Consider the following 25,731-nt stretch of genomic DNA (forward strand, 5'->3'; position numbering starts at 1 on the left):
CATTTTTGTTCATTATAAGGATTCAAAGGTGTTTTCTAGCTTCACACAGGATCATTTTAGTGGCAACAGCAGCAATAGGCTTTCTGCTATAGCTTATGTGCTGCCTGGAGAAGGCAGGGGGTGGGTTTTGCAGGGAATTGAGCTTGCCTATGTTGTTCTGCAAGCTCCCATAGATGGGACTTGCCGCATTATGCCAAGAATGTGATTAAAACTTGGAAAAGCTGAAGCCAGCATATTCCCAGAGGCAATATAATGTAACGTATATGCCACAGTAATGCACACAAGACCTCTGTCTCAGGCTCAGCCTGGTCAGCACAAAGCTCTGGAGGTGACAGCATGGGGTGGGACTTCGACCAGCTATGGCTTGCCTTGTTAGGTTACATTAGCACCTTTAACACTGTTTCCCTGTTGCCTGTCTATCCCAAGCTCCATGTAACTCTAGATTTCAGTAGGACGGAAAATGTACCTGCTGGTACCCTGTGCTGAAGCCCAACACTTCTCAATCAGGTTAGCTCTTAGGAACATAACGTAGCCCCAGGTTAGGCACATCTCTGTTTTTTGCCTATTCAGAATGCTCTAAATCTCTGGCACCCGCTATTGCGAACCATTGGTTTAAACCCCATTAAGGCCACTTAAATCCTTTATTCTTCCAAGAGAAATGAGCTGAGTTGCAGATGGGTCTTTAAAATGGGGTTTGTAAAAGATGAGAATCTATCTGCTGCCCATGGAAGTTAAAGACACCTTGACACCGCTCCGTGTTTATGCCCAGCCTTAGATACCTGGAGATGTACCAGGAAGGTTGCATGCCATTTGGCTCCTCTCCTATATACCCACTAATACTTGTTTTGGTGTTTGCATGGTGTAACCCACTAATGAGAACATGTCAGAGGTTCTGTGCTGCAGGGGGAATGTGACTGTTGAGCCACACCTAAAGAGCCATGTTTCTTTAGCTTGAACAGTAGATGTTCATGCTATTTCGTTTTACAAGTTCCTGGTTCACTGCCCACTGTGACAGCCAAGAAGTTAGCTGCCACACCTGCATTTCTTCCCTTCTGTGCTGTCTGGCTAAGGGGAACTATACCCTGAACCAGTAAAGTGTGTTAGACGGACATGCAAGGTTACTGTTACCGAGCGTAATTCATTTTGATCACTGCTGTAGGTGGGTCCCCATGCCAGAGAATCATGTACACACTTGCTTCACCAAGAAAACAGACCTCCCCATCTGGTACTGCCTATGTGCATTTGCCCCTTTCAGCACTGGGACCGGCCAGTCCCAATTAGGCCTATCAGGTAGGCTAAGACATATTCAAATTGATCTCAGGCACTGGCCTGCTGAGTGAAAAAACTTCCTTCGCAGTCTATTTCAGTTTGGCAAATTTGGTGTTCAACTAAATGAAAACATCTGCAGAAAGTATCTTTCCCTCCCAATTAAAGATTTTTTCCCTTGCAAATCCCCCCCCCCGGTTAACTGTTTTGGTTTATGGCTATTTTTGTTCCTGTTTTGATGAAAAATCAAGATTTTACCAGAGTAAGGAAAAAACTTGTTGAGCCAGCTGTATTGCCCAATGCATGGGGCAGAACACATTGTATGTGTTTGCCCATGCAGCAGGCAGTGGTCCTGAACCCAGGGGAGCAAGAGTTAAGGTTCACATTGCTGCAGACAGTATCCCTTCATCTCACCCGTGAAGATCCCCTCAGATTCTTAGCTGCTGAATTTAGCCGACTCTCTTCATCCCAATCCCTGGAGAGCAAAACTGTTATACATTAAGCAGCCCTAATGTTCGGGCATCACTAGCACCTTTTGCTATAAAGGGAAGTCCCAGCCTTTGTGCTGTGATGAGCCAAAGAGGTCAATAAAGGCTCCTTCCTGCCTATGTCATTTCAGAATCCCTGCCTGACACCACTTTAGCTTCAGCAAAGCAGATAATAGATTAATAACCACATCCTCCCTGGAATGGAAAGGTCTTTGCTTCACCTAAAAATGGAGGTGCAAGAAGAAGTCTGGATTTTTGTAAGCCTTCTCAAAATGTAGTGTTTATAGGCTGACAGTGTTCACCGGTGCATGTGTCTAAACTCTTAATTCCAGCAAAATGATGAGATTTCTGACAAAGCCTTAGCATGACGCTGGCCAACCCCCAACTGAGTTTTTATAGGTTTCTTATAACTGCAACTTTGGTATAACATAAAGTTCTGTTTTTTGTTGTTTAGGGACAGCAGGACCTCAAAGGCAGCTTGCATAGGGGGTGATGGCAGAGCTGTGAGGATACATACCCCTTGACCTAACAGTTATATCCCAGTTTACCCCAGGCTTAGACGGACTTGAATATTGGGCTGATAATGCTAATCCACCTTCATGCAGTGCTTTGAGATCTGCAGAGGAAAAGGCATTGATGATAATCAATGCAAAACATTGAGGCAGGCCACATTTCTAAGTGGGGTAAACAGAGAGGGGTCCAAGTGTTTGCCTAGGAGGTATCCTGCTATGACTCTCATGATGATAGAGTGAGCCTTGCAATATTTCTCCTTTGGCTTAAAGCTTTGGCGCCAGGAATCTTGGACACAGGGACACATCCAGGTAGTCACCTACCTGCCTTTGCTTTGGAAAATTGTCGGGCCCCAGCCCTATAAGGGAAATCCAAACAGACGAGTCTAGGTGCCTGTACAGCAGGGGTGGGCAAAAAGCAGCCCACGGGCTGGATGCAGCCTGCCAGGCCATTCTGTCTGGCCTGCGGGGCCCTTAAAATTTTTAGAAAATTAGTATTTATCTGCCCATGGCTGCCTATCATGCAGCCCTTGCTAGCTTGCCAAAACTCAGTAAGCGGCCCTCCGCCCAACATAATTGCCTGCCCCTGCTGTACAGTCAGTAGAGAGGCAAAGGCACGTATATCCTCTAGAAACAGAATGGGGCGATTAGGCACCTCCAAAGGATGATTTGGAGAGCTCAGCCACAGCCAATGAGAAACACTGAGCATAGAGGTGAACATGGCCCAGGCGTCACATTTGGCACTTCCATTCATTTGTGATCCAGAGCTCCTAGACCTGCTTGTAAGGGTAGGCACCTCCTGGTTTGTGTGAAACCAGTGTTCATCTCTTGTATTAACACCTAGTGGGTTGGGGGTCAACCTTTCTGGCAGGCCTGCCACAAATTAGCTCTGTACCCTGCCCAGATGCCACTCCCATGCCCTTCCTCTGCCTGACCTTCTGCTTCTTGCCCAACTTCTACTATGCTGCCTGCCCCCCTGTGCCCACCATCTCTCACATAGAGAGGCTCGCTGTGCCACCTGTCACCCATGCCACAGGTTGGCTACCTCTGGCCTACTGGTTACAGCACACAACTAGAAAGGAGACCTGGGTCATAGGCCCTTTTCAGCATGAGGGGATTCAAACCTACATTTCCTGCTTCCCAGGAGAGTATACTGCCCACCATGCTCTCAAACAGGCTAGGCAAGGGCCTTGCTGGAGGTGAACCGCTGCACAACCAAGACTAGAAAAGTTTGGGGCCACCAGACAAGCAAGCACTTTGGTGAAGGCACTCTCAGCAAATGAGTGGTGGGGGCTTGAGGGGGGTCAGTGACTCCCTGCTCCCAGAGTTATTTCTGGTTGTTATCCAATGACTGTCTAATGCAAAAAAACCCTCTAGAATTTATTTTGAACTCTGATATTTTATAAGCTTCTTACTTTTTGGAACCTTCCATGAATTTTGAGCCCTTGGTCTGGGAATTGGGAGCTTAGATACTGTCTACAGGCCTAACCAATGCTGGGCCTAGTGTTTCGTCTGACAGCACGCCAGCACTTTAAGCAAAGTGAAGTATTGCATGTATGACCCACTGCTGAGTATGGGTTACAGGGCTTCTCAGTGTTCAGTCCACAACGGAGACAGGCCTCTTATGGCTGCAGCTTTGGAGACATGCCTCATTAGCGTATGCTAATGTTGCTCATGCTTGAAGTTGGAAGGACCCCAGTCCAGTGACTGGGTATTCAGTCAAGATGACAGTTGTGACCTCTATGGTTAACTTAGCTACATAAAGAAGGTATATATCTTGTCAGAGGTGCTTGGAATAAGAGTGGGGTCTGCCTGAGCCTTTATAAGCTTGGCCTTTGCCAGTTACAAAACCCAAGCACACCAATTCAAGCAAACTGAGGCTTGAAAACCATGTCAAAATTTTGAATTTCACCACAAAAAAGGGGAATAATCACCTGTTATTCCCATTTCCAGAAACGAATAGCTTGTCACTTCATAAGTCTAACATTTCCCACAAAATAAATAAACGATTCTCATTGAGTGTAAAGTAACACATATTTTATCCCACCGCAAACATCATAACTCTGACCGGCCCTGAATGCAAGTCCTTCAGCAGTAACCGCAAAGTATAAGCACTGCAAAAAAACCTTTTGAAAAAGGTATATAAAAATGATGTACACATTCAATTGACAAAGTTGAGCTACCCCATCTGGGTCTTTCGGCTGTTTGTGGAGTACGAATAGATAGTCAGGTGGGCAGGTAACTGGGGATATAAGATGGCAGGTGAGAACACTTATCACAGCTCGGTTATAGCAGTCAGCGAAGTGTGTAGCAGCTACCTTTACTACTTTACCGGGCCTCCTGTTAACTTCAGCTCTTGCCCCACCCAGATCAGACACCAGAAAAAGAATCCACCAGTTTTGCATAAGGGTTGATGGAGCCCGGCGCATCTGATTCAATCTGCGATTGTGGCAGATGTCACTTTCAGGCAGGGCCAGGCAGCTGTGGGCCCGCACAGCTGCTCGCCAGCTCAAAGGGAGAACGTGAGTGGAGTTGCCAGTTTAGTCATGAAGCTGGGCTCTTGTTTTTTCTCCTCAGGAGGCTCTGTCGGTGGTGAGTGACGACCAATCCCTCTTTGACTCCACGTACGGTGCTGCCGCTCACCTCCCCAAGGCGGACATGACAGCCTCAGGGAACCCTGACTATGGCCAGCCGCACAAAATCAACCCTTTACCTCCCCAGCAGGAGTGGATCAATCAGCCAGTCCGGGTGAATGTCAAGAGGGAGTATGATCACATGAATGGATCCAGGTAAGGAAGGACACGTGCATGTCCATGTACATCCATTTGTCTATCTGGCATGTTACTGTTTCAGCGAAACCTTGAAATGTGCATAAAAGGTATCTCATCCATATATATGGTCTAGGGCTTCAGCTATACAAACACAACACGTTACTTAGGTTCACATCTTGCTTCTGTTGGGTTCACAGGGGCTTTTGTCATTATAGTTTCATAGTTTCTAGGGTCAGAGGGGACCTGAGTAGATCATCAAGTCTGACCCCCCGCCATGGCAGGAAAGAGTACTGGGGTCAAATGACCCCAGGAGGGGGGAAAATCCAGCCTCCTCTTAAAGACCCCCAGGGTCGGAGCCAGCACCACTTCTCTTGGAAGTCGGTTCCAGATCCTAGCTGCTCTGACTGTGAAGTAGCGTCAAATATTGACTTTAACAGAGTGAGGATCTGTCCTCTTGTACTCTTGCGATGACTATCTCCATCTCCAGGATCCTTGACTGTTGTAAGAGTTCAGATTTGAAGCCTCCCAGCCGTAGGTGGTGATGCAGGCACTGACGTAGATGTTGCATCTTGCCCTTGTATCCAGTGTCCCACTGGTGTTACAGTGCACTGAATTCCCAGAGTCAGTCAGCAGTGAAACCAGCACTTCCAGGGGATGCTAGTGGAAGCTGTATTGCTGGAGATCTTGTTGGCCATTCAGTAAGTGGTGCCTTTCACTGTGTGTTAACTCAACATCACCAAAGCACAAGGGGCCATCACATGGCTAGACACGCTGGCTTTTGGAAAGGCCAGAAAACAAAAATGTGGGTCATCTGTGACCATCTCCAAGTTATATTAGTGTAAAAGCTCCCATGTCCTCTTGATAAACTGAGTATCCTATTATTTGAACTGGGCAGGAAAGAATGATCCCATCCCATGACAATTTTCAAGATTTCGATATTTTTCCCCATCCCAAATTGGGATGAAAAATCCAAATATTGAAACTTTCTGCAAATTAAAAACAGGGGGAAAAAATCAGATTGGGTCAATCAACACATTTTCATTCAATAATTTTAAAAATATTTCAATTTGTTTTAAATTAAAGCTTTTTATAGTTCACCGTAAATTAGTTGAGACTGAATTACAACATCATTTTGAACTAAACCCAGAGCTTTTTCATTTAAAAAGTCTTGTAAGTGTTAGTAATAGCAAAACTTTTTCCCAGTGCTTTTCCTAAATGGGAAATTAGTCAGCATTGGCCCTGTTCTGGAAAACAGGTTTAGTTTCAACAAATGGGGAATTCCCAATGAAAAAAGAAATGTTTCATTAAAAAAATTCCTAACCAGCTGCCATCCAAGTGCTGGCTGGTTGTTATTAGAGACCAGCCGTTTGGATGGTTGTGTCAAGTGCCAAATGACCAATGCACTTGCAATCTCTCGTGACTCTATCACGAGTCTTGTGATATTTGGAATTTCCCCCAAAACCACTGTTCTTGGCATACAGAAAATATCGGAAGCGCTCCGCTTTTGGATTATAAAAAGGTGTTTCCAATTCTTCTGGTTCTGGAGAAAAGGTTGAAAACATGGCCCAGGTGTGGCCTAACTATTAAAAAATCTAGAAGGCAGATTAAAAACAACCCAAAGCATGTTGTTGTTGTTATTCTTAATCTCATCATGTTTAAGACAGTCATGTGGGGGAGGGAGGGGCTGACTTGTGGTTTTGAGATGCCTTCATGTTGGCTGTGGCACCAAAGGGGGCTAGGAGGAGTTGAAGCAAATTGCATGTGTGATTTGAGATTTTTGCACCCAAGTCTCCAGAAATTAAAACACTGCACAAGTCTCTGCGCCCCATTTTAGCCTCCATTACAGTCGTTCTAGCCGTGGATCCCAGTCGCAGCTGGTTGGGCTCAGCAAAGGGATTCTCTTCTTTGCCTCCTTACGCTTACAGGAGTCCGTCCTGTTAGCCTAGCTGTTTTCCTTAGTTTCTAAGAAGTTTGATCATGAAGATCATTTGAAACAGGAATCATTGCAGCCTACCACTTTTAAATCTCTGGGGAGAAGTTTCATTGGTACTGCGCTGTAAAGAGGGAGAATGATACCTTTCTGTTTCGCTGGCTTGATTCACTGGTGTTTTAACATACACAGCAAAAGGCACTTCAGAAATTGTGCACGTAGATATTCGTGAAACGTTGCTTTATACACCGGGCCTGCTCAATCCCAAACGGTCTTCCTGGAAACAGCAGCTCCTCCAGCGATTTGAAGAGGGGCTGGCAACATCCCTGCTGGTCAGAAACAGAAAGGCTTGCTCCTAATTAAACCAATATGAGAACACAGAACAAAACTGAAACCTCCCCAGGCCTTGCTCGGTTGATAACCCGTTAGCCTGAGAGCTAGCTCCAGGAGATGGAGGCCCAGCATCTGCTTCGATGGCACACCCAACCCCACTTCCTCCTCCCGGCTGACTTCTCTGCCCTCTTCCCCCTGCCTCAGCCCCAGTTCATTGTTATGGCTTGGACCACTTCAGTCACCTGTTCCTCTGCCCATCAGCTGCCTGGCAATACTGAGCGGCAAACGCCAATCTCAATACAGATTAACTCGAACTGTGGACTGAATAACAAAACCTCTTCCCTCCCACCCTTCTCTCCCTCTCTCTTGTTTCTCAAGCGCACCCTCTTACTGGGCTCCAGCTGCCTCATTAGAGAGAGCAGCCTTTATTCTGCGCTTCACCTGTGCTTGAAGCACTAGTGTTTTCTGCATGACAGGAGAATGGCTTGTATACACTAGGGAGTTATAAAGCTATATGAATCCTGACAGTGGAGGGAGCTGGATGGGGGTAAGTGACAGTGTCCAGCTTTTCTTCTTTTTCTTAGCAACTAGAGACTGGGCCAGTTGTGGTGACATTTAGTGCACCGAGTTGCCTTGGTCTCAGGTAGGGCAGGAAGATGGATGTTAGAGGAGTAAAGAGCTTTCCCCTGGCTGTTCTTGAGACCTGTCCTCCCACCTGATACAGTGCAGCCACAGCAGACCTTTTAGCCTGCAAACACTATTTCAAGAAGAACTTGCTTTCCAGTCTAAATCAAATCTGCCTATATCGCATCCAAAATAGGGGCTGGGGAGAATTCCCTGTGGATTTGGCATATATTTAATTGTGTATTGCATATTCAGTCAGCGGCAGCTCAGCACCTGTCTTTTCCTGGAGACTGGGAACTATAGACCAGTGTAGGATTTGGGGGCTAGAAGCTTTGTGGAAGTTGCAAGCTATATTTGCAGATCAGAGAGTAATTCTTGTAGTGACAAATTACGTGCATGCACACATGAGCAGCAGGTTGCACAGGCAAGCATCCCCTGCCAGAGTCAAATTTTGCAGTGCTTAACATGTCTGAACAGGAAGTGGTTAAAATCAACAAACATGGAGAATTTAAAATTCTTGAGCACTTTAAGCCACCTTGTGCATCAGAAGTGGAGTATGGTCTTGTGGTTATAGCACCAGCCTATCACTAAGGAAGTGGAGGTTCCAGCTACTCCACAAATCCACTTTATCACCTGGAGTAAATCATTTAATCTCTATGCATCGATCCTCTATGCATAAATGCAGAGAATAACCTTTCTTTTCCCCCTGCCTTTGTTTCTTTTGTCTTTTTCGATTGGAATCAACTTAGGAAAGGGGCGAGCTCGTGTAATGCCCGGCTGAACAGCCCTCTATTTCAGTTAAGAGCTGTACATGCTCTCATGATGCAAATAGAGCTGGTTTGATTTTTTTTAAAAAATAATTAACATTTTAATTTTGATTATTTAAAAACGATTCCTTTGGAATTTTGAACTTCAGTGAAAAAACATGACGAGTGTTTTGCAAAAATGCAAGTCACAGATGCATCCCATTTTTTCAGTGAGGCATTCTCACTGTCAATAAAATATTTGAATTGCAATGGGAAAATATATATGAATTCTTCACAAAAGTTTTCATCAGACGTCCCAAATTTTCATTTAACCCTAATACAAAAAATAAAGCAGAACACAGGCATCTCAAAACTCTGCAGCCTTTAGCATTGTAATAGAGATAAAAGCCTTTGAAAATACGTTTCTTCTGTATGCCATGACGACAGTATCGATATAAGCATGTAAATAATGTAGGATAATATTTCAAAGTGTGTGTTGTGTGCATGTGTCTGAAAGAATTTAGCCGTGTAATTCCCACTGACATTAATGAGTTTTGCCTGGCTAGGATAATCAAGTCAAGCTTTGAAAATATCTCCCAACTCCAAAATATTAAAATAACATTAAAGTTCAGGGAACTCATAACAATTTTTATAGCATAATAAATGTTGCCACAAACAGTTTCTAAGTAAAACAAAAGGACTCCCTGCACTCAGTATGTCTTTTCTGTTTTCTCTTCACTGAAGTCTATAAAAATAGGAGATATCCCTTTAAGTAACATGTGTGCCCTCTGGTGGTACACACTTGATGTGCTGTCTTAGCCGGAGTAGCAGTGTGTATTGGTGTAAATAGCTCTTGCATATTGGAGTAAACACAATATTTGGAACCTACTATGTCCATATAGTTTCCTTATACCATTATTGTCATTGTGTAAAAGAGAAAACAACATCCTTTCTGTAATAGGAATCAGAATAGGAATCTTTTATTAGACCAACTAGATATTTGCAAAAAAAAAATATTTATTTGCAGGCTTTGGGGCACAGGCACCCTTCATCAGGCATAGGATATTGCAAAGTTTGTAAAAGTTTTCCTAGCTAGAAACGAAAATTCATATTTCATTTCTCTAATCTCGCTCTTTTTCCATCTGTCTTGCTGCACCTTTTTCTAGCCTTACAGTGCAGACTCAGTTATCAAAATTAAGTTTCTTAGGGCATCTCAATCCATCATATGGGCATTTATATCAGAATTTGACCTCAGCTGAAATGCTGGTTGCCTGTTACAAGAAGCTTGGGGTAGCTTTGGCCTATCGCTGTAAACTAGCAGAAAGCAGTATCTGCTGTCTCTTCCTTCCTCAGATTCTGGGGAAATTTCAGGTATGAAGTTTATAGCTCAGACCAGGGAATCAGGACTTAAATACATAAACAACCTATTTGCATAGTCAGGGCAGTGTTGATTTATGGCTATGGACTGGAGCTGAGCAGATAGGGTTCAGGACTCAAGTTTCCTACAAGTTCATGGTGAGTCCTTGGACAAGTCACTTAATTTCTTTGTGGTTCAGGTTCCCATCTGTAATGGGGACATAATCCTCCTCCCCCAGTGATTCAGAAATCAGGATTCCTGTTCCTTGGGGGATTCAGCCATTTTTTTAAAAAATGCTCATTCTGAGTCTGAACAAAAAGGCAAAATGCCTAACTGCACAGCGAACCAAACACACCAAACTATTTTGATCCTAAGCAGTTCAAAACATTTTGCTTTCAAGAAGTTAAATCTTTGCAAGGTGAAAATATGTCATTTCATTTTCAAGTTTACATTGTGTTAACATATGAAATACCATATGCCTTCCATGCCCTAAACATGTCAGTTGAATATTTAATATTTTAATGTATTAATTTGAAATGTATCAATACAATAATGCAGCAGTAAAACATTTTTACCTAACAAAGTGAAGTGATTTCACTACTCTGGACTCCTTTAAGTCTACTTTGGACTCTTTTAAGAGACATTTGGATGCTTATCTTGCTGGGATCCTTTGACCCCAGCTGACTTCCTGCCGGGGGGGCAGGGGACTGGACTCAATGATCTTCTGAGGTCCCTTCCAGAACCTAATGTCTATGAAATCTATGAAATCTATGATTTGGCAAGAGTTAAACAAATGGCAGAAGTCAAAATGTTTTGTTTAAGAGTTTTTTCCGCATGCAAATATTGTTGGAAGTGGCTGTTTGGACCAGCTGTCCTCACAGAAGGCAAATGTTCATGAGATTTTTGAAGGCTACAGCCATGGGGACTACACAAGGAGAAGTGCTTTCCTATTCAGGCCTAGTATGATGTGTTAAGGGGCTGTGTTTAAGAATTGGTCTGTGCTCTCTCTCTCTCACCTAGTTTCTCTGTAAGATCTGAGCCTCATACATTTTCAGGCACTCGTGTCTAATACCACTATTCCTACTTCCTTGCACTCTCCCCCTACCATCATGCACCTTATTTTTGTCACACTTATTTTATTTGTGCTACCAGACTTGTAGAGCCCAAAAGCCTCAATTACCATCCAGACTTCATTGCTCCAAGTGCCATGCATAAAGAGCTTCCATAAATCCAAGAAAGGGGCTGGAAGGCAGCAAGGAGAAGGTACCACAATGAGGACATCTTTAGATACCAGAACATTTAAACAACTGGGAGAAGGGCAGTAATCCCAAAGGCTAGGTACAGACATTATACTGTTACTGGCATAAGTGACTGGAAACCAGTCTATACCCATAACAGAACAGAAGTGTGGCACACACAGACTAATTTAAAAATGGCAGAACCTGGTCTAAGATTTGTGTCCGTCCTACACCTGCAAAGGGTGAATGTGTGTTTTGTTTGCTACCGATCTAAACTATGCCACTTACAGAAAACCATGTAACTTAGATCAGTTCCACCTCAGGCTTTTTGAATGTTATAAGTAGCCAAAGAATCCATCCTGGATTTCATGTGACATCGAATGCAGCTAGGGCAAGGTTTGGCAAGTTGGAGGCAGTGATGGGTTGCTGCCCAATCAGCATGGCTGTGGTAGTTAATTATATTAATACCAAATCACGAATCTATGAATCTATCTTTATCTGTGAATCTATCTGTAAGAGAAGGCTGGATAGGCATCTGGCCGGGGTCATCTGACCCCAGCGCTCTTTCCTGCCCAGGCAGGGGGTCGGATTTGATGATCTGTTGAGGTCCCTTCTGACCCTAGCATCTATGAATCTACGATGCTAACATAAGGAGCTCTCTGTAACCCAGCTGACTACAGGAGGGACGGGGGGGAAAGAAGAATTATGGGGGAGAGAAAAAAGGAGACAATGTGGGGGAAAAGAATAAAAAAAGGGAGAAAGCTGGGAACAGACAAGAAGGGAGAAAAGGAGATGGAACGGTAGAAGAAAGGAAAGATAGGAAGGAAAAAAAGAGAAAGGAAATCTCCTGCCAGCCATGGTTGAATGTGTGTTAGAAGTCACTAGAAACTCTTATTTTGCTAATTCAGACTAAAGCCAAGGGCAATTCCTAGACAGAGGCCCTGGTACAGGGAGGGCTTTGTTTCCAGATATCTGGAGATTGGATGAGGTTGCACAGACACACTATTAGTAAGTGCCAGGCTAGCTGCTGTCAGCTTGGGCTAGTCCAATATAAACCTTTCAAAAAAACTGAGCTGTTGGAGTCCCCAGAAACTGCTAGAGTAGCTGTTTTGGATTCAGAGCTGTTGGAAATTGGACAGCCTTGGCCTTTTTGGGTTTTGTACTCCCATCGTGAATGCACTTAAACGACCTTGTGCAAATTGCCTCAGGACTATTTAATTCAGTGGATCTATGACAGTTTATACCAGCTCGGGATCTGACCAGAAAGCCCCTCCCAGTCTGGGCAGCCACTTGAAAGCTTGAAGCAGCAGCCTCTGCAAAGAGCCAAAGAACAGTCCAGCATCTGAAATATGTTCGCATAAAACATTTTGAATAATGAGCAAATTTCTACAAATCTAAGTCTGCTCATAGGTAATTAATGAACTAAGGAAGGGGCTGCATTCAGTGAATAACCTATTCACTGCTAATGGCTCTCCTGTGTCCCTTCTGTACTGTGGTTTTTCCCCATACTGAATTCCTCTTTGTTTTGCCCCTCACTTACACCATCTTCTGCTGTGATCCCATCACGTTCCTTATTTAGACAAGGTCAGGTTGGGGCAGTATTTGGATGGAGATCCCCAAAGGGAACCTGGGACCTTCAGATATGCTTCGGTTGGACAGCACTGAGTCAGTTATTGAGTAAATGCCTAGTGTGGTGGCCGTGAAAAGAAAGTCCTGCCTGCTTGTGGTTATTTTCCTGAACAAAAGGGTAGCTGATATTCTCCTGCCAAACTTCAGCTTGGATCATTGTAGTCCTTCCAGCCAGCTATGCTTCCCACCTGGGGTTTTACCTTGGGACTAGTGCACCTACCTCCCTTAAGCTCCTTTGCCAATCCCAGCCTTCATTACTTGGGTTATTTGCCTTTGAGGTGAACACAGACAAGAATAGAAAAGTGAGGACTCTGACTAACCAGCCAAGGGAAAAGAGCTGTGCGGGCTCAGTGCAAAGTCATCATGAAACTGCTTTGGCATGATCTTACAACAGTGTCATTGCTATTTATAGTACACTTGTACACTGCACTGTAGATGTGTCTTTGGCCCTTTGGAGAGAAAATAAAGAAGCCCTCGGGCTCAGAAAGCGCTTGTACAACTAAAGCATGTGTATCAATTCACTCCATGAGGGAGGCTCTGGGCACGTTTCTAACGCAGACTGGATTTTAGAAGATAGTCATGGGAGCAAATCTGGATGATATTGTATCATATGACATATATAATTAAATAGCATTTAAATTAAATTTAATTTAAACTATTTAAAGTAATTATTTAAATTAAATAGTGTACATATTATTGCTGTATTAACCTGTCATACATATTATTGCTCTTTTACATAATAAACCAAATTTCAAGAAAGACGGCTATTTTCCAAGGGGGACACACTCCCAAAGAGTGGTATCTGGGTCACACTAGAGGAATATGGGACTCCCAGCTATCACTGTAACAGACACTGTCACAACTTAGGCAGACACCAGAGGTGAAATCCTGGCTCCGTTGAAGTCAGTGAGGACTTTCCCATTCGAATTCAGTGCAGTCAGGCTTCACCCCAGGTGTGAATTGGAACCAAAAATCCCTCTCTGCAAGTGTTTCAGTCTGGGTCGGGAGGGTTGATCAGGCCCATCTAAAGACTGTAAATGTACTTTAAAGTCTAAGTTTAAAGGTCCAGTTACTGAATGGTGCAGACTTGCCTCAACTCCCATTTAACTCAATGGAAGTTAAGGGTGCCAGGCACCTCCCAGTGACAGTCAGCACCAGGCAGAATAGGTCCTAAATCTTAAGCATAGATGGTGTCAGGTATCCAGGTTGTAGCCACGTTGATCTAGAGGAAAAGGCAATCAGGACTCATAGTAGAGATGATATCTTTTACTAGATCAACAAGTTTTTTTGCAGAAAAATAACTTTAATTGCTAGCTTTCAGGCACAAACACCCTTCATCAGGCATTGGAGAAAAGATTGTAAAAGTTCTCCTGGGTAGAAATGAAAGCATCGATGAAATTAAATTTCTGGGTAGAAATGAAAGCATAGATGGTGGCACTATTGCCCTGAGTCTCCTCAGGCCAGTGTGTGTCTCAGAAAAGAATATGACCCCTCAGAGTAGAGCTCTGTTCCTCCCAGTATGTGCAGCATTTAACACCTGACACCGTGCATTTCTGCAGTGAGTTGGAAATGATCAGATTCTCGGTGAAAAGTCTGATGTTCCTGCAGTTGCTCAAACCCTCCTTTGGCTGCCACAGGGACATTAAACCTTCAGCAGTTTGCCTCTCCGAAGGCGGATTTTGGTTCCATGCCTGGAAAAACAGTAGGCAAAATAGTAAAACCTTAAATTCAAACATGTGTAAGTTATACATCTTATTTCCATTTTCAAGCAACATTCCCCCAGCAAGACATGAGGAAAAAATTACCATCTGCCTTAGAATATCTCAGCGGGGCATTTATCTCTCAGTCATGATAACTGCATTTTGGTAATTCCTGCCCCCTCCCCCCACTTCAGATTAAGAAACAAATTTATTTCATGTTGCAAATTGGAAAATCCATCAGCTTTGCTCACAGGGTGGGATTCAATGCACTGTCATGTTCTTTCCCCATTAAAGAGTGGCTTCCACCCAAGCTACGTCTTGCATTTTTGGCAAGGAGGAACGACTGTTTGGTAGCAAATGAACGAGGGTGTCAGTAATATAGATTCCATACCCCCTTCAACCATGCGCATGGCAGACTGCTTATTCTCTCTCCGTGCCTCAGTTCCCTTCCTGCAAAACAAGGGTAGTGATGCTCTTTCATCTCTTTCTACATTGTAAATTCTTCAGTACAGGATATTCTTCCGACTGCCTGGGGGCGCGTCTACACGTGCATATTAATGCGGTGCAATAAACTCTGGTGCTTATTGCACCAGAATTTATTGCTCCCAGGTCCACAGTTATATGTGTGCCCGGGAATGCAACATGTTGAGCCAGGTTGGAGTAGCTCTGGCTGGCAGGGAGCCTAGGGGGTCAGCTTGCCAGCTCCCCGCAGCTCAATGTGCTGCAAAGAGGATGGTTGCGGCATGAGGGTGCTCCGGTGTGGGGCTAGCCAGCTGGGGCAGCATCTACACATGTGCTGCTGCAGAGTAAATTAGTTTACTCCAGCCTAATAGGGACACATGTCTAAATGTGCTATGCTTACTGTGCAGCTAATTAGTCTACTATGCAGTAAACCTCTCGTGTAGCTCTGCCCTGTGTGCATGTGACAGTTGCTATGCTAGGGGCCTGTTGAGCTGTGATCATAAGCCACTACGGCTGGGGCTAAAAAGCCATGCTCTCTGCAAGCAAGCACAGATGAGAATGATTAACACACGCTTGCTAGGGATGCGTATATACAGCACCTGGCACAGTATGGCCTGAATAACCAGGCACTGCTTTCATACACAAGTATTGGTCACTATGCAGCATGGGCATTTTAAGTGTGTTGAGCACCCAGTGCAGTGCCATACAGAGATACCTAAGCAAGTTCATTTAACATTTCTCAGCAGACATGATTAGTCAGGGTAAAGTGGGGAGAAAGCACTGCGTTTCTTCATGCTATTTATTTTGTGGCAGTGACTCCCATCAAGGATTAGAGCCTTGCATTAGCTGATAGACTAATACAGAGTGAAAAAAGGCCTTGTGCCTAAAAACTCCCAATCTAGGCTCTAAGAGCAGCACTAATTAAAAGCCCCCGGAGCATCACATATATCAGCGTCCCCGCACTGAAAAGTGGTGGTGGGACTCATCGAACCAGCTTTACTTTAAAGTGCCCCACTGCCATTTTTCAGCGCAGGGACTCTGATACACATTATGCTGGAGTCTCCTGGAGCGTGGTAATTACCACGCTTCTGCAGACTCAATTAATCGATTAATCAAGTAATCACCATAATTACAGTGTGTTGGACCAGCCACCCTGTATAGGAGCCTGGGTTTCTTAGAGGCACTGAGCCCCTGTTAGGTACCCTGGATTTTAGTGGGAATTTGGGGGGCTCCACACTCTTTAAAATCAGCCCTTTTTATATCTGTATTTCAAACAGCTGGATAGTTAACAAACTTTGTCATGAGGCTTACCAATTGCAGTCCACCTTGGGAATCCAGTTTCGGGCTTCACCTGTCAGGAAGGATGTGGACAGTTTAGAAAGGGTCCGGCACAGAGCAACAAAAATAATTAGGGGCCTGTGAAGAAAGACTTAAGAGGAAAGGCTGAACGGACAAGGGTCATTTAGTCTAGAGAAGAGAAAACTGAGGCAGGATTTGAGAACAGTCTTCAAAAACCTGAAGGGTTGTTACAGAGAGGATAGACATGGGCTTTTGCATGTGGTGTTAAGGAACAGGATTAGGAACAAGGGCCTCAAGCTGCAGCAGGAGAAATTTAGGTTGGAGATTAGGAGGGACTTCCTGATTCTGAGGGTGGTCAAGCAGCACTGGAAGAGGTGACCTAGGGAAATCGTGGCATCTCCATCCTTGGACGTTTTCAAGAGCAGCTTGGACAGACACTTGGTTGGGATGGTTTAGTCAGGGATCATCCTACCTTGAGCCGGGGGCTGGACTAGATGACCTTGTGAGATCCCTTCCAGCCCTAATTTCCTAAGATCTTATATGACTGGCAATATATATGTACAAGACACTATATAGATCTTTCTCCATTTTCTGAACTCCATCCTCTACTGCCATTTCTGTAGCACAGCACCTGTTTTCCTAGAGCAGGGATGCAGGCTCAGCAATGACAAACTTGATGAAACATGTTTCCTTTATCTTTCAGGGAGTCCCCAGTAGATTGTAGCGTTAACAAATGCAGCAAGCTGGTGGGCACTGGGACAGAGTCCAACCCGATGAGTTACAGCACCTACATGGATGAAAAGAACGGCCCTCCCCCTAACATGACCACCAATGAGAGGAGAGTCATCGTCCCAGCAGGTACCATTGGAATCAAACTATTTGTATTTTAATGTCCTTCAAGCATTGATTTAGTAGGGATGGATGTGTAGAAAACCTGTTCATCGGTGAGTTGCAGGAGGCGCACAGAGCTGCACAATCAGAATTTCTGCAGTGTTGGAAATGCCAAGGTTTTCATATTCGTTCTCACCCCAAGTTGGAATGAAACATTGAGATATTGAAATTTTCCTGGACTTCTGCTGGATTGCATCATGCAGCTCATGCAAAGGAGAAAACACAATGCAGCCTAAGAGACAGCCTGGCCATGGAGCCCAATCCAAAGGAGAAGATGGGCATATGAAACACTGAAGCTGTCACTTCCAGGGGCACTTTAATGCTGGGCAGGCTCAAAGTAAACTCTGGTTTTGATTTTCTCAATGGAAAATCAGGACATTTCAATTTTCCAGACATTAAATTTTCCATCCCGCAATAATTCCATAGGAAGATTTTCTGTTATCTCTGAGCCCTTATCCAGTGACTATCCATATACAGCAGGACACACTAAATCTACTTTGAGGCTCAAGGGCTGGGAATCTTTGTAGTACATATTGTGTAAGTTTGGAAGGAGAGGGTGTCTTTCTCCTGCAGCATTGATAAAGGTCTTGGATGCAAGTGTCTTTGCAGAGGAACTTTCCAGTGAAGCAAACTCCTGGCCCCACTAAAATCATTGACAGAAATTCTGCTGATTTCCAAGGGGCCCGAATTTTACCCTGTGTGTGGAAAGATACAGCTGGATGAACTAATGGCAGAAAGAAATGTGCTTGTGGGATGCAGCTGTTTTCTGATCATGAACTGACTCTGCCCAGATGACAATTCCCAAGCATTTGTTTGCCATTTAGACTGAGGACATAAAGCTCGAACTGAATGAGAGGAAGCCAAAACAAGACAGAAGATGAAATTCAGCCCTGGGCTTAAGGTTTCTTTTAAGACCTCTGCATGGGGCTTCACCCTTAGCGGGGAAAATGATCCAATCAGAGTAACAGGAGGGCGCATGTTTTCAGCAGTGGTATAGAGCAGAGGGGAGTGATCTGATGCAGAGAAGGCCACTGAAAAGTAGTTAAGTAGGGTGTATTATAATGGCCGTTAGCCAGCTGTCTGGGAATTATGCCATTCCCTCTCCCCTAACCTTTCCCCCCACCCCCAAAAAAATAAAAAACCCCAAAACTGTGGATAAGAGCTTTAGTGAGGGTGAAAATGGGAGGAAAATTTCCGTAACTTTTTGAGGAAGAGGTAGTTTCATGTCTCCTCCTTTGGCCAGAAAGTGTAAGTGGAGATGTTCCACTTGTGAACATCCACAAATCAAAACTATAAGACACCTGTGAATTGGCTGTGATTTATGCCAGCCTTTGGAAGACAGATATAAATTATATGCCTAGTTCATAATCAGCCAAGATTTCTGATTGGAAAAGATGTAGCTTAATTCATCCAAGAAGTACATTGGTAATATCTTAACCCAACACAGAGTAAAGCACACTGGAGTGGAGACAGGCAACAATAATATCACGTAAGGTGTAAAGCAGTAATGATAGTAAACTTGGAGTAATGTGCCATGAAGTCAGTTTTCTGCTACTATTTGATACTGAAGCTTGATGGGGACAAATAGGCCAGAGTGGGTGAAACAGGAAGCAACTGAATTCTTCAGCTTCTGCTCCCCAGCCTCTGAATAAACCTGCCTGATTTTCAGAAACTTTTGATTCAAGACATCAAGTTTTAAGGCCCTAAATACAGCGGCGGGGCGGGGAGGTGTTTTTTTTAAAGGTCATCAATTGACATTCTCTTTTGATTTTGGGCCCAAATACACCAGATGTGCATCAGTGCATGAGAAGCTGAACGTGAACATGACCAGAACGCAGATATTAAAAAAGAAGTACAACTTCTCAGGGCATTTTAATTGTGCTGAAAGTTAAGATTTATGCAACTTGAAGAGAAGAAGCTCTAGGATTGAAGCTCAGTTTTAAACAGTGTGGGTACTAGTAACAACTAGATAGGAAAATCTCACTATCACTTTCTAGCCTTCCCTGCTGTGATTTTCTTGTGCTATATCCTGCTGTTCCATTGATACACAGCAGCCGTGGAGCAGATGTATCTACTGGATTACACCTTCTGTATAAAGAAATCCTTGGGTAGCAGAGGGATGGCAGCCAACTCCCCTACTAAACTCTGCCAAGTATCCCTTATCTATGTCCCTCATTCTGGGCAATTTTTTACCCTACACCTTTGAACATCCTCCTCCTGTGTGGACAAGAACTTGAAGTAGCAGGAAACGTTGATACTTGAGGGATTTTGAATCCCATGAAAAGTAGAATTCCTCTGCTGAAGATGGCCATGGGGGAGAGCTCTGATCTAGAGCCTGACTGCTCAAAAGCCCTGGTGTATCTGAATACAAGGATCTATCCTAAAGGGAGGAGCCTGATCTGAAGGCCAAGTCCTGTTCCAAACTTCCCCAAAGTTCAGGCACGTGGACCTTACAGTTGTGGACTCTTGGTTCATACACATCTCCAAACACCAGCAATCTTACAAGACAACCTAGTTTGTGGCTTAATTTTTGGACAGGAGACATGAGAAAAATAGAACAGGAAACATCTGAAAATGTAGATACGCTCTGAAAATGACTCTGTAAAACTAATATCACAGCTTGGCACATTTAATTTTCACTGGGACTTTCTGATCCCACACATTCATCTTAAAACTCAGAGGATGGTACCTTTTTTTTAACTACTGCTGCAGCAAACTGTTATTGGGGGGGTCTGAGACTCCAGCCAGGTTCACCCGACGTCTTACACCGTCAGCGGCGGTCAGGATTCGGCACCTGGAACTTTGCTGATAATTGATAACGATGTAGGACTTCCCCCCGTCCCCTCTGTAGCCACATTGATTTTAACAGTGCTAACAGGGGTAAAAACCTGCTCTTGTCAGCAGAGTCGGCAAATATGACTCAGAGATATCTAGCCAACAGATCCAGTAATTTTTTTAGAGATCTTTCACTGACCATAAATATCACACTTCTCAAAAGCTGAAAATGCCGGTTGCTGGGAGTTTTCAATGCTCTTGGGACAGGCTGGCTGGCTTCAGGAGCCCTGATAGGACAGTGTAGTGTAGAGGGACCAGACAGGGTGGCTTGTACATCTCTTCTGAGGCTGGTTTCACTTCTTGGAAGCCTTTTTAAAGAAGTAAAAAGTCATAACTCAGGTATTACTAAGGGTGGCTGAGGGGCTAAGGGATCAGCCAAGCTATCAGTTGAACTGGATTCTGTTCCTGACTCTGCCTTTAAATTCCTCTATCAACATTTGCGTCTCATTTTCCCTACCTGTATAAATGAAGCTAATAATTGTACATCTTTACAAAGCACTCTGGGAATTTGCAGACTGAATATGCTTTATTGTGTAAAAATGGATATTATTAATGGACTGATTGAGTGACTGATAATGTGAAAATGCTGTAAGAAGCAGCAGGGATACAGGTTGTAGCCATGTTGGTCTGCAAGCAAAAGTAATCGGAGCTCTTGGGGAGGTGATATCTTTTATTAGACCAGTTAGATACTTGCAAAAAAAATTCTTTATTTGCAAGCTTTCAGGCACACGTGCCCTTTCAGACACACGTGCATAGGAGAGTGCAAAGAGTGTAAAATTTCTCCCAGGTGGAAATGCATCCTTTTGTGTTTGATATTGACCTATTCTGTGTTTTTTTCTGCTAGATCCCACCTTGTGGACCCAGGAACACGTGCGCCAGTGGCTAGAATGGGCTATTAAGGAGTATGGATTACTGGAGATAGACACATCCCTCTTCCAGAACATGGACGGCAAGGAACTGTGCAAAATGAACAAGGAGGATTTCCTCCGAACGACCTCCCAGTACAACACAGAAGTCCTGTTGTCGCACCTCAGTTACCTCAGGGAAAGTAAGTGCTGCCCTTGTGTGCTCCGTTGGTGTAACCTCGTGGGTGGGATAGGCAGAGGCAAAGGAGAAGGGGAAGAAGTGAAGAAAGAGAGAGAAAATGGAGAAGAGAGAAAGCTGAGCAAGTGAGAAGGGTAATTTAAAGCTGATCAAATACAATATTACTATGCACTAAGTGTATGCTGTATACCAAGTACTTAGCCTGTGGATTTTACATACGATTTCACTGAGATGAAGAACTTGGTAGGATTCAATAAATAAAGCATTTTTACAGATCATAAGAACATTCATGTTTATGTGATAAAAATATACACCTAAGGTCACATGCAGTTTAGTCCATAATTTTGCATTTTCCTCTCAAACGCCTGCTATATGCTAATCTCACTTGATGAGTCCTCTATTCCTATGGACCCTTTGTTGAAGAAGACAGTACAAGAGATCTGTTTGCTGATTCGGTTTGTTCAGAGAAGGCCCAGTGTCAGTGACCTTGTGTTCAAAGGTAGCAGGATTTTGTTAAACCTCTTTGTCCTACTGTCCCTGCACAATGCCAGGGAAGGTATGAATAGCTCCTTTTGCTCTAGCAAGCTCTTAAGGCCAGGGTCATGGAAAGCCTGCTTGGCTATACCTGGAAAGGAGCTGCAACCTCAGACCAAAGAGAAACAATATTTCAGTGGCTAAGCAATGAACATGGGAGAGCTGGGTTCAGGAGCTTCCTATGTGTGACCTTGATCAAGGTCTTTGCCTCTCTGTGCCTTCTGTTAAACAGAAGCCATTTTTTCCCTTTCTTATAGAGGCACGATGAGGCCAATTGCATCGTGATGTGTTCAGTCGTGATGGTAATAGTACAAAATGGCTACATCTACATAGCTTCTAAAGCAAAGGGAGGAGACCATTGAGAAACAAGCTCTGTCTGACTATGTGGGGAATAAGATTGGGCTCATAGCCTGTAAGATGGTATCTTAGATAGATCTGACATGCCCTTGACTCACTAGTTTAGTAGTCTACCTCAGGCTTTGCATTCCTTAATTCTTCTCCTTCCGTCCTCCGTCTACACTAGAATTAGTGTCTTCATCTGGACCCATTTCATGGGATCTGAGGAAAGAAAGACTGGGAGAAGGCTGATATCTGTGGTGTGGGAGAGGGAGAACGGTGCACTCTTTTACCTAGAGAATCAGTAGTTTATAAGTCTTATATACTACAGAGCAAGTGATTGACATCTCATGTGTGGCTAATGCAATTATGCAGTCAGACAACGCAGTAAAATATGTAGAGTGGTATTTTCAATAGCACTTAACATTGGTCTAACTCTGCCACCATTGAAATCAATGGGAGTTGAACCTATGGGAGCAGAAGCACATCGTTAGTGGGAGCTTCTACAAATCCCACAGACAATTACAAAATTCTCAGATTTATCCCAGATCATTTTCAGATTTCATCAGCAACCAGCTCTTGGTCTGCAGCTCATCCCAAAGGTGTCACAAATGAACAGACAAATTGCTCTGGAGCTCTACACAAAGTCATGCCTTTTTAAAGGAAATTATTTTAAACAGCTTTAGTGAAACTGGTGCCACTTGGGTGTGCAAACAGGGCCTGACTTGCAGAAGCAGTGCAAATTGCACATTTTACAGACATAAATGATTTAAAACTCTCCTGAGATAAATATGCAAATGGAACATTCACTTTTTTTTGTTTGAATGCTCTTGTTCATAAAGCTGGGATGTAAATGGAAAACGAGCATAAAAGAACTAGAATTGTCAAAATGGGCAGGGAGGTTTCATTCCTCTGACCTGATTCCAAACAAGGAACATTTTCATCCATGAAGGGCACACGATGGAGATGAAAATGGAGTGATGGGAAGCTGCAGCTCTGCTCCCCGCACGAATCCTTCAGTCCTGCTTACAAGGCTGTGTAGGCTGAGTTCAGTCCTGGTGTATGGGCGGGGTGGGGGTGACAATGCACCTGATTTTAGCAGGAGTTGCACTTTTATGCATGGGGTTACGCTGTAAAGCAGCAGCTCTGCTTAGATCTTCACTGGACTCCATAGTGAGCACAGCTTGCTGGGTTGGCATTTGGGTGGGTCTCTAGGAGCTTCCCAAGCTTTTTTGGCAAGACCGTCTGAGTCTGGGACTGTGTATGGTTAGAGGCTGATAGTGCAGGCACCATTTTTGAGTCATGTTGTGGAGGGAGGGAAGCTTGCCCTCCTGCTCCATAGATAGACAATATCTTGCTCCAGAGACAGCAATCTGGCACTTTTGGGCATGCAGGGAATTCACAATTGTTTAGAAATATGTCCTCTGTGCAGTATACTGTGATTGTGTGTGTGTTTGGCTACAAGTACCAGTGGTGAACTCTATAGATCCAGAGGATGGCTATTCAGCATGGATGGAGCAGGTATCTGACTATACAGTCATCTTAAAGGAGAAACAATAGGAGCCTCACCACTTGAGAAATTTATACTAGAGTAGCAACAAAATTAGAGGAATTCTGTTCTTGACTTAGGTTACTGTACTACAGAGCTGGGCTGTGAGGGAGCTGTGATGATATCTCTTCTAAAGACTTCCCAATTAGCCTGAAAGAAATCACTTTGGGTGCTGACAGATGTGAAAAAAACAAAACAAAACAAAACAAAACAAAACATGGCACTTTACCGGAAGAGGAAGCTCGTTAGTTTGACCTGGCTCTTCAGCGTCTGTATAGACCAGGAGTTTCAATGGAGTTTTTTGGTCAGCTCTTAAATAAAAGCATCCAAAAGCCCCACTGAAGCACCCAATCTAGACATTGGGTGAGCCAGGTCAAACTAACGCGATGCCTCTTCTGGGCATGCGCTGGGTTTGGAGTGGGGGTATGCTAAGCTTACATGGGATCTGCTGGGGGAGTGGGTTGCAGGGATGGGGGTTGGCATCTGTAAGCAGCCTTTATTTCTCTGTGCCTTCATTTTCTGCTCTGCTTAATGAGGATACAATTTCTCCTCCCTGCCTCTCTTCCTATATCTTTCATGTCTGTTGAGACTGCAAACTCTTTGAGGTCATGACTCTCTCTAAATATGAGTTTTGTATGGGGCTAGCCTGACAGGACTTTAATTTCAGCTGCAGCCTTTCAGAGCCACTGCAATACAAGTGCATAATCATCACAACAATATCATGACAAGATTAGGAGTGCTCAACCCCTGGCCCACAGGCTAAGTCTGGCCCCCAGTTACATGTAATCTGGCCTATGGGGCCCCAACCCTGACGTGCAGAGCTGGGTGGAGGCGATGTGAGGCCCCAGAGCCAAATCCTGGCATGCAAAGGTGGCATAGGGCTGTGGGGCTAGATCCAAAGGCACAGGGGCAGCACAGGATCTGATCTGGCCTGCGGACCAGCTCTGTGTCACTCATGCAGCCTGCGAAGCCAAAAGGTTAAGGATGAAGACCTAGAGGGCTTCATCCCAGTTACACTGCCACAAACCCAGGGGGACTTGGTGGGACCCGAGTCTCAGTTCCTTCAGATTTACAGGGTGGAGCGGAGAGCAGAACCGGATCCCTAGACTCCAACTCGGATTTTTACAACTGGAGCTTTTGCTCCGTCCAGCCCCTTTGAACTGCTCTCGTTAGGCAGGCTCCTGTCTGCGTGCAGGTCGGGCAGGCTTCTGGGGAGAATTCCTTTCTGCGCAGCTGTTCCTGTGTCCGCCTAATGACAGTCTGGTTTCTGGATTGCTGGGTAACTCCCTGGTGGAGTAACGCCTTCGAAGGGAGTTTATTGTTTTTCCAGACTGATTTCCAGCGGATGTTTAGTGCTGAGCCTCTGAGCTCAGAGCCAGGGGGAGATGGTCGGTTTTTCCTTTTCTGGGCTTGTTTGTTCCAGAGGCGATGGCTCTATAACTGATGGAGGTGGATGGCAACAAAATACAGGAGACCCTTGGGGAGTTGGAAAACTACAGGCTGAAGCAGATCTGACCATTCATGGGGGGAAGAGAGTTACAGAGCGGTCTCCATCCTGCTGAGACCCAGGCAGAAGAGAGCTAAGATGAGCACCGTGAGGGTGTCCTGTCCCACCCAAGGTGTCTGGCCTGTACAGGTGGGAAGGTTGTTTCGGGGGGATGGGAAAATCCCAGGACCGGGGTTGTTTTTGGTGAGGTAGACAAAGCTAATCCAAGCTCTCCAAACCTCTTTGACAAATTCAGATTCACCTGTCCTTGAGAACAGATTTTCTTGAAAATTTTTCATTGCTGCCTGGGTCTGGTCAGGTTGAAAGTATAATGGGAGAGCCAATGCAGTGTCATGTATCAACACATCTCTTCCCAGACCAGGAAAGCACCCAGAGGGCCAAAAATTAGAGGTAGGCATGAATAGGTAACATCCATCAGACTTCAGAAAAGTTCTAGTTTTGTCTCGAGTCAGATGGGCCTAAACCCACATCACAACAACTCCTTCGTTGGGGAGAGCCTGGATCTGGACCTGAGCTGGTCAGTTGACTCCTGGACTAAACCAAATCCTTTGAGCTTTAGGAGCTTGCAGACCTTGATCACTGCCTTGTATTGTAGGCTGATGTCTGAAGTGGCTCATCCCTCCCTATTTCTCTAAGCCTTCTCCATCCCTCACTGGTTTTCCTGGGACACAGACCACTCATTC

The 25,731-nt window shown here is 44.5% G+C and overlaps 1 protein-coding gene across 4 annotated transcripts in view; it reads left to right on the forward strand.

The window, feature by feature from the left end:
• The window catches only part of FLI1 (Fli-1 proto-oncogene, ETS transcription factor), a 112,288-nt gene that overhangs the window by 54,417 nt on the left and 32,140 nt on the right, over positions 1-25,731 (forward strand). For all 4 annotated transcript variants that reach the window (XM_019546980.1, XM_019546979.1, XM_019546977.1 and 1 more), the window contains exons 3-5: positions 4,841-5,052; positions 17,056-17,210; positions 20,923-21,126. In XM_019546980.1, the coding sequence (XP_019402525.1) occupies positions 4,841-5,052; positions 17,056-17,210; positions 20,923-21,126 (571 nt within the window). The remainder of the gene's footprint in view (positions 1-4,840; positions 5,053-17,055; positions 17,211-20,922; positions 21,127-25,731) is intronic.

Source organism: Crocodylus porosus, unplaced genomic scaffold, assembly GCF_001723895.1.
Source record: "Crocodylus porosus isolate Cpor-Errol unplaced genomic scaffold, CroPor_comp1, whole genome shotgun sequence".
Classification (NCBI taxonomy): domain Eukaryota; kingdom Metazoa; phylum Chordata; order Crocodylia; family Crocodylidae; genus Crocodylus; species Crocodylus porosus.